This window comes from Anser brachyrhynchus (assembly GCF_964034855.1).
Source record: "Anser brachyrhynchus genome assembly, chromosome: 5".
NCBI lineage: Eukaryota > Metazoa > Chordata > Aves > Anseriformes > Anatidae > Anser > Anser brachyrhynchus.
The window spans coordinates 19163840-19176390 of record NC_137699.1 but is presented as its reverse complement, the minus strand read 5'-3'; the positions used below and the strand labels follow the sequence as shown (position 1 = coordinate 19176390).

Genomic DNA, 12551 nt, shown 5'->3' with positions numbered 1-12551 from the left:
TGAGTCAAATTACTGTAGTCTCTCTAAAATTCATGTGTATATTCTTCAAGAGGAAAAAATGAGGAGGAATCAAAAAGTGAAGAATGAAACTTAATTTACACAGCTTGAATGCCTGCAAAACTGATAGGTTGTTAATCTCTAAACATAAAATATGATCCTTTTTATTAGAAGTCTTTCAGACCAACATTTTATCTAACAACGGTCTAAAAGGCGTCCTACAGAAGTCAAGCTAACTTAGTTTGGTCTAGTTTCATATGTGAATAATCTTGTTTAAGATGTGTGTCAGTAAACTCTTATGTGGAAAATTAACTGTTGTAATTGGCTTAAGAGTTCACATTCAAGGCACAGTAGACTAAATTGGCTTTACTTAAAATGGCAACATCTGTAGGTAAAAGCCCTGTGTTTATCTAGACTGTAAGGAATTAAAAATTAAAATAGAAGGAAAAGTTAAGGGTTTTCTTTTCTTTTGTCAGATTGGTGTCGTTGGCATCTGTGTGTCAAACAAGTTTTGATCCATGTGGGTCTCCTCCCATATCTGCCTGGGTTGGAATTTCTAATTGCTAGTCAGAGCTTCCTTTTCAGCCTGTTTTTTTGTATGTAAGTGTTAATGAAGAAAATGTTTCCCTTGGGTAGGTGAAGTATTTTGAGTTGACCTATCCTAAATTAGATGCTTCTAAGTCCCAGTTGCTCCAAAACATAATATCCCAATTAATATTTTAAAGTTGTAAAAGGTTTTAAGCTTTTCTGAAACTTAGCAGTGCTGCTAGTGCATGAGAAATTAGAGATTGCCCATTAAGTTGTCTTGCTCATTTTCTATGTTGAGGAAAATGTGCATAGGAAACTGAAAAAGGGATGAAAACTCTTAAGATTTTTTTAAGTATAGAAATTAGTGTTGAAAATAACGAATGTTCACATTAGGTTAAGGAATAAAGTGGAACAACACTTGCGATTAAATATAATTTGTGTTCTTCAGATAAGTGCCATTGATTTTTAGCTGAATACTGTGAGTTACCGTTTTTAAAATTCTGCCTTAATAGCAGAATTTCCCTATTAGGGAATTCATTCACTTTTTACCTATATAGAGAATTCTTTTGCATGTGCTTTGAAGTCTAGTTAAGAGTTTTGCTGCTCTTTTGGGAATGTGCCTATATAGAATCAATGTGTTAGACATATGTACATTCGTGTTCTTTAAATCTATTCTTAATGAACTTGCTGATGGGTTTTCTAGCACCGAATTGGTCAGCTAACTTTGATGTACCTATGGAGACTGCACATGGCACCAATCTGGATTCCGTTGGGTCTGACGTGTGGAGTACGGAAGAACCTATGCCAGCAAAAGAAACTGGCTGGGCTTCATTTTCAGAGTTCACGTCCTCTTTGAGGTAAGAATATTAGTGATACAGGGCAAGTGGGCAAGTTCTTCATTACTAAATGTACCGGCAGCTGCTGTTTGGCATCATTAGGATGTATGTCTCTACCCAAGGCTATGTCGGTTGGTTTTTGGTGGAATACAGGGTGTATAGCGTCCAAAGGATCCTGTGTGTTTAGGGTAGTATGGTGTAACTTGCCCATACAAAAATATAGGCTTTTATAGGATGAGTGGATCCCTAAAGTTTCCCTTGAATATTGGTCACTGACCAGAATTGCGCTATGACTTCTTTTAGTATAGGCTGAACCCACGGAAAGGATATAACTGTTGAATGTGAAGGCCATAAAATGTCTATGATGGTTCTGTTTCGTCAGTGGTGTAATACAGATTATTGGCTTTCTTGAAAACCTGCATGATTATGCAGCTCATGTTGGAATAGGCAGTTCTACACTATTTTGACATTACCTGACATACACTTTACTCTTTTGGCTTAAACACTGCGTTAAGAATAACTGAGGTCCTCTGTGTAGGAATCTAATCATCCCTATAGATGTAAATTTTGAGTTGCCAAAATAGTAGCAGTCAGGAACTGATTTCTTCTCCAATCAGAAAACCCTTTCTGTCTGTCTTGCTCCCCATTTCTGTCTGGGCCTTAAACAGCTCTGACATAAAACTACGATTTTTTCCATCATAAAGCAGTGAATTGCTTCATGTTTGAGGCAGGTAAGTTGATAACAGGATTATGGGGTTTAGAAAATGAATTCCTGAATTTGCCACAAGTAGTGGATAGAAAAGACACTATTCTGTAAGTGGTGGGAAGTATTTCAAGTGGTCAGAATTTGTCTTTTGAGTTAATCCAGAATGGAAAAATTTGTAGCTATACTGTATGTGCCATTAAGCAAACAAATTAGAGTAAAATACTTCTGTCATTGTTGACATTTAAGGATTGTGTTGGCAGTGTCAGCAGAAAACTATTTTAGATCTTCCAGGTTGCAAAGAGTACATTTAAAAAGTAGTTCAAAATGTTGGAAAGACGGCAAGGATCCAGCAGTCTCATTTATCTGTGGCATCTCCATTTCAAATAAAAATAACAGTACTGCCAAACGTAACCTCAGTCAGCTCAATTCGGGTGGATTTTGCATTAATGAACTTGTTTAGTGTGCCTTAGCCATGCTTAGTTTCATTCTGCTGTTCAGTTATGTTTCTAAAGCTTTTTAATTTGTATTTGAAGCTCAAAAGATTCCTTAAGAAGTAATTCTCCTGTGGAAATGGAAACAAATGCAGAGCCAATGGATCCCTTGAGTGCAAATGCAACTGGTCTTGCAACACAGCTAGAGAGTAAGTACTGTGTGTTCAGAAATGCAAGTAGATTGATTTTGATACTTTTAGCTAAGAAAGATCTCCCTGAACTTAGGTATCTAGCTAGAGACCTCTCATCTGGCGCTGCTGCTGCTCTGCCAGGCGATGAAAATAACTTGACGAAAGTTCTGAACTTCGTTTTTCCTATTTAAAACAGGAACCAGTGCTACTTTTGTCTCAAAAAAAAAAAAGCTGCTTTGTTCATTATATCCACACTAAATATCTTCTGTTAGAGAAGTTTTATATGTGGCAGCACTTAACTGAGCTGATGCCCAAGAAAAGTGGTAGCTTCTAGTCTCTTCCTACGTGGCAATAGACCAGTAGCCTTGGTGTTCAGATTTCCCCTTCTTGCTCATTGCTTTCCAAGCTGTCTTCTCTGTATATATGCACACACTTCTATTTATGCGAATTAATTAAAGGTTAAACCCATGTTAATTAATTTTCTATATATCTTATTAGCAGACAGAATAAGTGCAGATGGGAAGTCCAGGAAGATTGGGCTTCCCAAAGGCTTGTCTGTACTTCACAATTTGTTGGCAAATTTGTACAGTATGGACTGGTGCAATGAATCTGACTGTACAAAAAAAAAGTATAAAAATCCTACTGAAGGCTTGTTCAAGCAAACCTGTTACAGCATCTATTGTCAATGTAAATCACTAACTGGCTTGCAAAACAAAAGCTGTAATTATGGAATATGACTTCTTCCTTAAGCAATCTGTAAAAAAGAAAGTGTTAATGCTCTACGTATGTGTATAGCGGGGATTGTAGAAAGATGATTCCTAAGGATTCAAGAAATACTCTAAACTGGGGAAAAACATTCTGGTTGTTTGGGCCTCTGTGCGTGCTCATGAAATAGAAACATAACCAGTCATATACTAAAATACTTAGTTTTATTCTAGCCCCAGGAAGTGTTGCTATGGAGGCCAGCTCAGATGGAGAGGACGATGTAGAAAACGCAGACAAGGTAACTGAAACAGTAATGAACGGCAGCATGAAGGAGACACTGAGCCTTACTGTAGATGCTAAAACTGAAACGGCTGTTTTCAAAAGGTGAGGATGTACTTCTTTTTGTCCTTCCACCCCCGTTTTACAAGTGCTGTTAATAGAACACTCATCAAAAAGAGTTACAAGTGATAATTCGTAAGGCCTTAACTTGAAACCTGTTTTGAAACTTTACTTCCAATTAGTTATTAGAACATAGGATTGTCCTTATCAAGCTTTAATTTTCACTGGAAGATTATTAGTGGAAGATTGGCTCTATTTTTGATCCTGATGCACATTACTGCGCAATTTTAATGTACAATTTAATGTACATATAAGCTACAGCCTTTTAAACTTTGCACGGAACTTCTGGATTGGAATTTAGTGTCCTGTGCAGGAGGTTGGAGGAGAGAGATTGAAGGCCAGCCAGGCACTGCTCTTGAGAGTAACTCATTGGGAATTAGAAACTTCTGATTTTTTTAAGTACGGAGGAAGGAGCACTTTTGACTGCACAACACTTATGAAATCAAATGGCATTAGAGAAATTGAACCAAAGCAGTTTAGAGGAGGAATGTGACTCTGGAGTTAAATAGCATGAAACCTTAGTGACTTTCTGACTTAGTAGATGATGTACCTACTCTCCAGTTTATTCTGTATTTCTTTTGAGAATGCTTTTTGTGGTCTACACTTCTGTTGTTCCAGTGTAGATGATCAGTTATTCATGGTGCTTTTACACATAAGCTGCTTTAATTCTGTGACTTCTGATATTAGTGCAAAAAAACAAAGTTAATACAAGGGGGAAGCATATCGTGGCAGTCACTGCCTCTCATCATAGAATTACCTGCTTGCGCTATGGAATAAGGACTTGTATCTTCGTAGTTAAAAGGACAGAGGTGGTAAGGGAGGGAAAATGAATCTATGATCTTGATTCAGCATGGGAAGGGGAAGTTAAGTGTAAAAGGAGGTTGAAGGAGTGAGGTCTTAAATGTGGAGACTGTTTAGCTCTGATACAGAGGTGTCACCTCATACTGATCCAGATATCATACGGTTTTCCTTAAATTAACTTTTAAATATGCCTAGACAGCAAATAACTAGTATTTGGGGGGGGGGGGGGGGATCTAAAACTAGATTGAGAGAGGATTTCAATAGGCCATACTCTGGCCTGCATACCTGGCAAGGTGGATACAGAACTTAGGTCTGAGAGTACAAATTTCTTCCAGTAGAAAATATATAGTTGTGATGTCAGTGTTGAGGAGAAGGGAAGCATTGTGAGGACAGTAATTGATTTGTGGAAAGCTGCAAAAGGCAAATGTGTTTCTTGAATTTTCTCATTCCCCCTTTTGAACGAGTAGGAGACAATGAGAGCAGAGACAACCCCTTAAAAAAAATTAAGAGGAGACCAGTTCTGGCGGTGGTGACAAGTATTTTGAACAAATACAGACTTTAAAGGTAAAAGATGATAAAGCAGATGGGAAACGTTACCTGGTGAGCAGTATTTTTACAGGCTCTGCAGGTATAAGGAGACATGGGGGAAGGAACAAGGATTCATTAAAAGAGAGGATCCACTAAACTGTAAGGATAGGAATCAGCAGAGGATAGTGTCTTTAAAAATGTTCCTGACTTCTTAAATAGATTCATGGCTACAGATGAAGGTTGATGTTTGTGTCTACTGTAGAGCTACCTTATATCCATCTCTTGCAGTTGTATGGTCAACTTTTTATGTTAATGTGCTAATAAGTGTGGATGAGACAGGAAAAGGTAGGATAGTGGTGCATAAAAACTATGGTTTAGTGGCAAAACACGAGTATTTGTTTCCTAGTGCTAGAGTACTGTTTTTTTCCCTGAATTATGTTCATTTTCATGTCTGAGAAGAAGCTGATGAAATAGAGCAAGTTGTGGTCTTATGTGGCATAATACATACATCGTACTTCACTGTATAGTCATTAGGTAGTTCATTAATACAGACAGTGATGAGTTAGTGATTCTGCTGACTTGTTTCATGGGCAAACTTTATCAATGCCAGTTTCTAAGGGAATCTTGAATTTTTTTATACTTTCTTCCTTCTATTTTTGCATACTTCTGGCTTCAGAGTGTTGAAATCCTATCGGTATGTATAGTAAAGGATTGTAACTGTGATTGCTACCACTTCAGGCTTCACGCACATTCCTTATTTTCTTTCTGATCATATTTGTAATCATTGTATTTCCTGCCCTCTTATCCAGTCAATTTTCAATGGTTTTAAACACCAGTGCATTATTAGGTGTTTGTAAAGTCCAGAATCATGTTTGATCCTTATGTTTCAGTCATAATTTAAAATCCATTTGCATGTGAAATACAAACCTCCCAATTTTCTACTATTGCCTGAAATTTTCTCTAAGTAAACTTAAAAATTAAATATCTTGTTTCCTTTTACTTAGTGAGGAAGGAAAATTGTCTACCTCGCAGGATGCTTCATGTAAATATGTGGTAGAGGAGAATGCAGAGGTTGTGGAAGAAGCTACTTCAGCTTTGCAGCCCACTAACAGCAGTCCAGAACAGAGGTAACTGCACTCAGAGATACTTTCAATCACATAAGTAGCAGCTTTTATATTTTTATAATAGGACTGATCTAAAGAGACCACTGAATTCCTGTTAGTTATCAGCGCTGAGTTTAGATCAATATAAACATGTGCTTGCATCTGTTTGTAAGATTCTTACAAGCTATATTGTCTGTCCTTACTCTGATTCTTGAGTTGAAACCTATTTGCCTTTCAGGGTATTGTAAATATTCCCTTTCTGTTTTGCGATACGTACAGATTCATTGTACTAATTTGATGATATGAAAACTGTGGAAAAAAAAGGGGGGGAATAAGTTTGACTTTGTCCTGAAAATGTACAAAAGTATGTTTCAAAATTAGAAAATTGTACCATTTTTGATTCTGTATTTTATACTGCAGGACAGCTGGGGGGGAGTCTACCAGTGCAGCTACGTGGAAAGGAAATGCTGCCTTAAGTCATGCTTGTTTGGTTGTGAGCTAGTCAAATAATTGCCTCTAATTTTGGATCAATTTCTGTTTGCACCCATGTCTTTATCAGGTGTTAATCTGAATACTTGTAGATTTGGAGATAACTTTTCAAAGTACATAAATAATTTGTTTTGAATAAAGTTCTCTGGAAATACGGAGCAGCCTGCATTGCTCAGCATATTTATTGGAGGAAAGAAGTGACAACATTTTTCTTGGCTAATAGTGCTTGCAGTCTCACAAAATAGTCATTCAAGAGACAATTCTGAGGTGACAACTGTCAAACAGAGAAAGTTCTTGCATAAACATTTGTATTAGATCATCAGGTAGGACCGCTTTCTCCAAAGAAGGTGTCTGAAGATGTTTCTCCTGTTCCTTTTCCTGTTGAAGTACTTGTTCTGGTGTGTTTTTTTGCCTCACAAGTTACAGTGGTATGAAACATACAGAATCAACTGTAATGCTAGTATGGCTTTACCAAAATCAAATTTACATAGGGTGAGATTAATTACAAAATACTAGAAATACTTAATGCAAATGTTTCGTATATGAGCTTGATTCTAAGCTTAAGTTGGGGCGGAATTCCACTTGGTCTTAAAAGCTAAATCAGTGAGGAGCATAAAGCAGGTGAGAAGAATTCCATCCCTGAAGGCAGTATTCAGTGAAAACCTTGCTCTGGAACTTAATGTCAGAGCGGTATCTGATAAGGGGTACTTTCCAACTCCTGCTGTTTGGAGGTGAGGATGGTTTTGCACTGTTTTAGCCTCGTTCCTCCCAAACGTCTCACCAGCACAAATGGCTAGATTTGACCTGTTGAAGGCAGAAGTGTTGTCACTCAGCCAGTCCACGCAATCTACACAGCTCAGCACAAGGTGGGGAGAGCCTTGTTTCCTATTTCTTGGTTTCACATAGACTCACGTAGTACTTTGCAATTAATCTCTGGGCAAGAGTTCAGTGGCTTCCTATGAGAGCTAATGGCTTGTTGCACTTCAGGGTGTTAGAATGCCACAAGCTAGAATACTGGTATTGAGGACAAGGGTTGGTATGCTGACACTTCCTGATTTAGATACAGTTTAGGGGTGCCCAGAGCATATTCTGAGAGGAGGGAGGATTTTGCTTAATTAAAAGCAATTCCAGGGGCTACTTTTGCCTTGCATTATAAACAGGGAAATGATTCTGAATCTGTAAATACATGAATATTCATTTTGATAGTTATAATAGTTCAAAAGCTGTTGTTTCTTGACTTGTATAGATTTTGAACTGTTATTAGAGGAACATATTACAGAAATCTTGTGGACAGTAATTATTTTTAAGACTGCAGATGCTGTATTATGCTCTTAGCTTTCTAGTCGAGACAAAATTGAAAGGTTTTATAAGCAAAGATTTAGAATATAGCTCTACATATAATACAACAAAGCTCTGCTACATGTTTTGACTATACTTTTGCAAACTAAGATGAGTGCAAGCCTATTTGATTAAGTTTAGATACTGCCTTTTTGGGACATGTTTATGAGCTAGTATGTTTTACTTCCGGTACTAGATGTTACACTAAAACACTGCTACATTTTTCCATAAGCCAGAACTTTCTACTCTGCATATATTCAATGAACTTTAATCAAGAAATTAATTCTAATTGGAAAAAAATGTATACTTAGTCAAAACGGGAAACCCAGAAACTCAAGACTTTCACAGCCAGCATGTGGATACTAGGTGACTGCCTTCTGAGTAAAGATGCTTCTCTAAACCAACAGAGGGCTCTCAGAGCTAGCAGTTCCTTGGATTGCTTTTGATTATGGGAAATCTCAAGGAACTCCTTTCCTTCAGTCTGGCTGGAAGCAGTGAAGCTCAGTACTTTCTCTAAAGGTGGCTGTCACAGCAGATCCTCGTATAAGTGCAGAACAAGTGTCTAGATAAATTTAATTGTGCTTTTGGGGCTCCATGCATGTATGACTAGTGGGAGGAGTCACCTAGGTAGGTCTTTGGCTGGTGGCCAGCAATATCAATGTCTGCTAGGAACCCTGTTCTGTCATGGATTTTTTCCAATCAGTAATTAATTTACTGCTCTTTGAACTGTCAGAATTCCTGTCCATGCAGCACTTGTTTCTTACCTTCCAGGTTTCTCTAAAGTGTTTAACTTTGTCTAGTGCTGTCTCTCTCTTTATCTAATGTGTACATATTTTTTTTTAAAAAGTGTTTTTAGTGCTTAGCAGCCAAAGACTTAGCTAGGGGGACTCCTGCTGGTCATGTGCATGTAGAGCACGGACCCAAGAGTGGCTTCTCTGTGATGTACACCATCAGAGAACAGGAGTTACAGGTAACTTTTCTTGTGTAGTTCCAAATGGTATTTATATTCTCTAAAGGAATCTTCAAATGTATTCAATAGACTTGCACTGAATGGAAGTTGAGAGTTTTTTGCTTTTGTTGTTTGCAACTCTTAATGTTCTTGTGCACTGATTTGATCTCTTCATTTGTGTTAATCCAGAGTAATTGAATCCACATGTTTACACTAACGTCTTACCTAGAACTGTATATACTATTATGATTTTTACTTTTGCAGGTTTGCTCTTTATCTTCCCCATACTTTCTGAACCTCTTGTGCTAATGGACTGAAATTCAGAGTATTTTTGAAACATCAGTTTATAGATTAGATTAGTCACTAAAGCAGTTCTTTAAAAAAAAAAACAACTCTAGTTTTTACCTGTTACGTCTTTTCTTACTTTCAAATGCAAACTTAAGTACTCCTGATGTCATCTTTTGTCTCACAGAGTAAGATGTGGAGAAGTCTCAGAAGTGTCCTTTTTCTCAGTGATTGATTCTCTTGAGGAGAGAACAGCATCTGTAGAGATTGTTTTTTAGCTCAATAAAGATCAATCACATTTCACTGGTGTGCTGAGTTAACTAAGTGCTGTGCCTAATTAGACAATAAGGACTCCAGAAGTGTTGGACTCCAGAAAATGAATGGGATGAGCATGTAACTAGCTTGTGTTCCCTCTTTTTGAACTCTGTGGAATTCCACTCTGAAGAGTTTTATTATACTTACAAGAAAACATTATTTCTTGGCTTCACTGTGAGATGAATGTTAGAACCTTGTAATCTGAACTGTAGAAATCAGTACGTATTTTGGAAGAAATAGTGCAGCTTTCACTAGTGACCAGCCATGTCTGAAGAGAACAATGTCTCACGCTGGAAGGGACCCACAAAGATTGTCTAGTCCAACTCCCATCTCCACACAGGACCACCTAAAAATTAAACCATATAAGCATTGTCCAAATGTCTCTTGAACTCCAGCAGGCCATGGTGCAATGACCGCTTCCCTTAGGAGCCTGTTCAAGTGCTCGACCACCCTCTGTGAAGAACATTTTCCTCATATCCCGTCTGACCCTCCCCTGCCCCAGCTCCATGCCATTCCCTCGGTCCTGTCGCTGTCCCCAGAGAGCAGAGTTCAGTGCCTGCCCCTCTGCTCCCCTTCATGAGGAAGCTGCAGGTTGCCATGAGGCCTCCCCTCAGTGTCCTCTTCCCTAGGCTAAACAAACCCAGTGACCTCAATTGCTCCTCATATGACTTCCTTCTAGACTTTCACCATCTTTGCATTCCTTTGGACACACTCTAATAGTTTTATAGCCTTATGTTATAGCACCCAACAATGCACACAGTACTAGAGGTGATGCAGAGCGCACAGTGAGACAATCGCTTCCCTCGACTGGTTAGCAATGCTGTGCTTAATGTACCCCTGATAGAGCTGGCCCTTCTGTTTGCCAGGGCACACTGTTAACTCATACTCAACTTGCTGTCAACCAGAACTCCCACATGCCTTTCTGTTGCACTGCTCTTCAGCCTCTTGTCCCCCTGTACAGTCTGTACATATATCCAAGATTGCCCTGTCCCAGGTGCAAAATCCAGTGCTTGCTCTTGTAAAACTTCATATGGTTGGTAACTTCCCAGCCCTCTAGTCTGTCAAGATCTCTCCAAAAAGCCTCTATCCTTGAGAGTCAACAGCTCCTCCTAGTTTAGTTAATGTAGTGTTGTCTGCAATCAGGGTATGTGGGAGGGGAGAACATACTTTGGATGCTTCCTCTTTCTTGTATACTTACATTCTCTTTTGGCCTCTTAGGACTGATCAACGCACCCTTTTAGGAGAGACGTCTGTTAATGGCCCTGTATGATACGTGATGTCTACTGCCTTGGCTGAAGAAATGAACTGATACCCAGGTGTTTGAGCATTTCTTGAGGATTTCATCTAGAGCCTGTTGAAGCCAGTCACTGCTGCACTAATTTCGCAAGGGATCAGGACCAGCAACATTTATATTCTAGATTTTAAGACATTGTACAGAAATTCATAAGTGTAAAAATATTGCACATTGAGAAATACCAATAATTTTTGCGTATGTTTATATTGTATTGTTCTAAATAATGGGTGGCCTGTGAAATAAGATCCTGCTACCCATGTAATGATGACAGTAGTGTTACTATAGTTAAAAATGGCTGTAAGAATAGTTTTATAAAAAAAAAGTGAATACACAAATCTAATGTATTTGAGACATAACTATTTGACGATTAGTGTGACCAAAGTATTTAGCAGTTTTTCATACATTTTTCACCTTGTAAAAAGAAAAAGGAAAAAAAAACCAAAAAAACTAAACAATTCATGTTTCTTCCAGGTTGGCGAAGAATTGTAGAACTGAAATGCCCTATAAATGTTATTTTGGTTGTTTTAGCTTACGAAAGTGATTTAAATGAGAATTTTTGGTGTTCAACATTTTACAACAGGTTTTTTAATTGGTAATTGTTTTCTGTATTGTTTAAAACAGATCAAAAATGTAAGTCTATTGGTAGAGATTTTAAGTATTTATTGCTACAACTTAGTTGACAAATTGATGTTACTGTAAAGCCATATGTTCTGTTAAGTCTTGTTTGCTTGAAACAATACCTTACAGGTGAAACACTAGAATATTTGAAGTGCACATGGCTTGTTGTGTTTAAGTGGTTCACCTGCCTTTTAACCCATTCACCAAGATTTACTTTAATACCAAGCATTATACAATGGAACATTTCAGAACAATCTGCGTATTTAAAACGCTATAATCCTCTTAGACAAGTCAAGTAAATGAAATGCCCGTGCTGCTAATGTAATTACAGTACATGCATTTTAAAAGTATATAGTGTTCTTTTAATACAAATTTTGGCAGCAGAGCATGTTAATTGTTACTTTCACTGTACTGATCTGTGTGAGGCTTTCATTTGTATGTTCTAAACCAGTTTTTTCACAGCTGGTTTGTGTATATATATAGTGATTATGGAAACTAATTCTGTGTAATTTATAATTTTCTATGTCATTGTACAATTCCAACAGCCTTCTCAAACAAACAGAAGCAATATACTGTATATTGCCACATTGTCTGGTGAAAGGGTTAAAGTATTTCACCTGCACTTTTAGATGCAAATCCATTTTTATTTCCTTAATAGTTATATTCATTTATTTTTACATCATTTGTTTTCCTGACCAGTATTTAAAGCCAAAAGGATACTCTAAACAATGGCCAATGATTTATTTTAGAAAGCGTCCCAAGCAACGTGCCTAAACATTACATTGCATACAGAAATAATAAATAATTAAAAAATATATATAATGGCATTGCCCTTATTGCTTTCTGTCTTGCATTTTCTCAGCAAATTTCAGTGGCATTTGCCCTTGCATATTGTTTCAAACTGATTAGTTGTCTGGAAAAGGAGGGGAAAAAACACTATCATAAGTGGAATCGGAAACATTGCCTCTTTATTTATACTTTATATATCATGGAATTGAGTCAGTTTAAATTGTTCCTTCTGTTCACATTGCTTCTAGA

The 12551-nt window shown here is 37.5% G+C and overlaps 1 protein-coding gene across 14 annotated transcripts in view; it reads left to right on the top strand.

Annotated features, from left to right (window-relative positions):
* The window catches only part of PPP6R3 (protein phosphatase 6 regulatory subunit 3), a 59046-nt gene extending 46706 nt beyond the window's left edge, over window positions 1-12340 (top strand). For all 14 annotated transcript variants that reach the window (XM_080593849.1, XM_080593855.1, XM_080593847.1 and 11 more), the window contains 5 exons: window positions 1229-1382; window positions 2601-2707; window positions 3628-3778; window positions 6127-6249; window positions 10820-12340. In XM_080593849.1, coding sequence (XP_080449975.1) covers window positions 1229-1382; window positions 2601-2707; window positions 3628-3778; window positions 6127-6249; window positions 10820-10871 — 587 coding nt within the window. In that variant the 3' untranslated portion in view covers window positions 10872-12340. The remainder of the gene's footprint in view (window positions 1-1228; window positions 1383-2600; window positions 2708-3627; window positions 3779-6126; window positions 6250-10819) is intronic.
* Window positions 12341-12551: the final 211 nt, after the last annotated feature.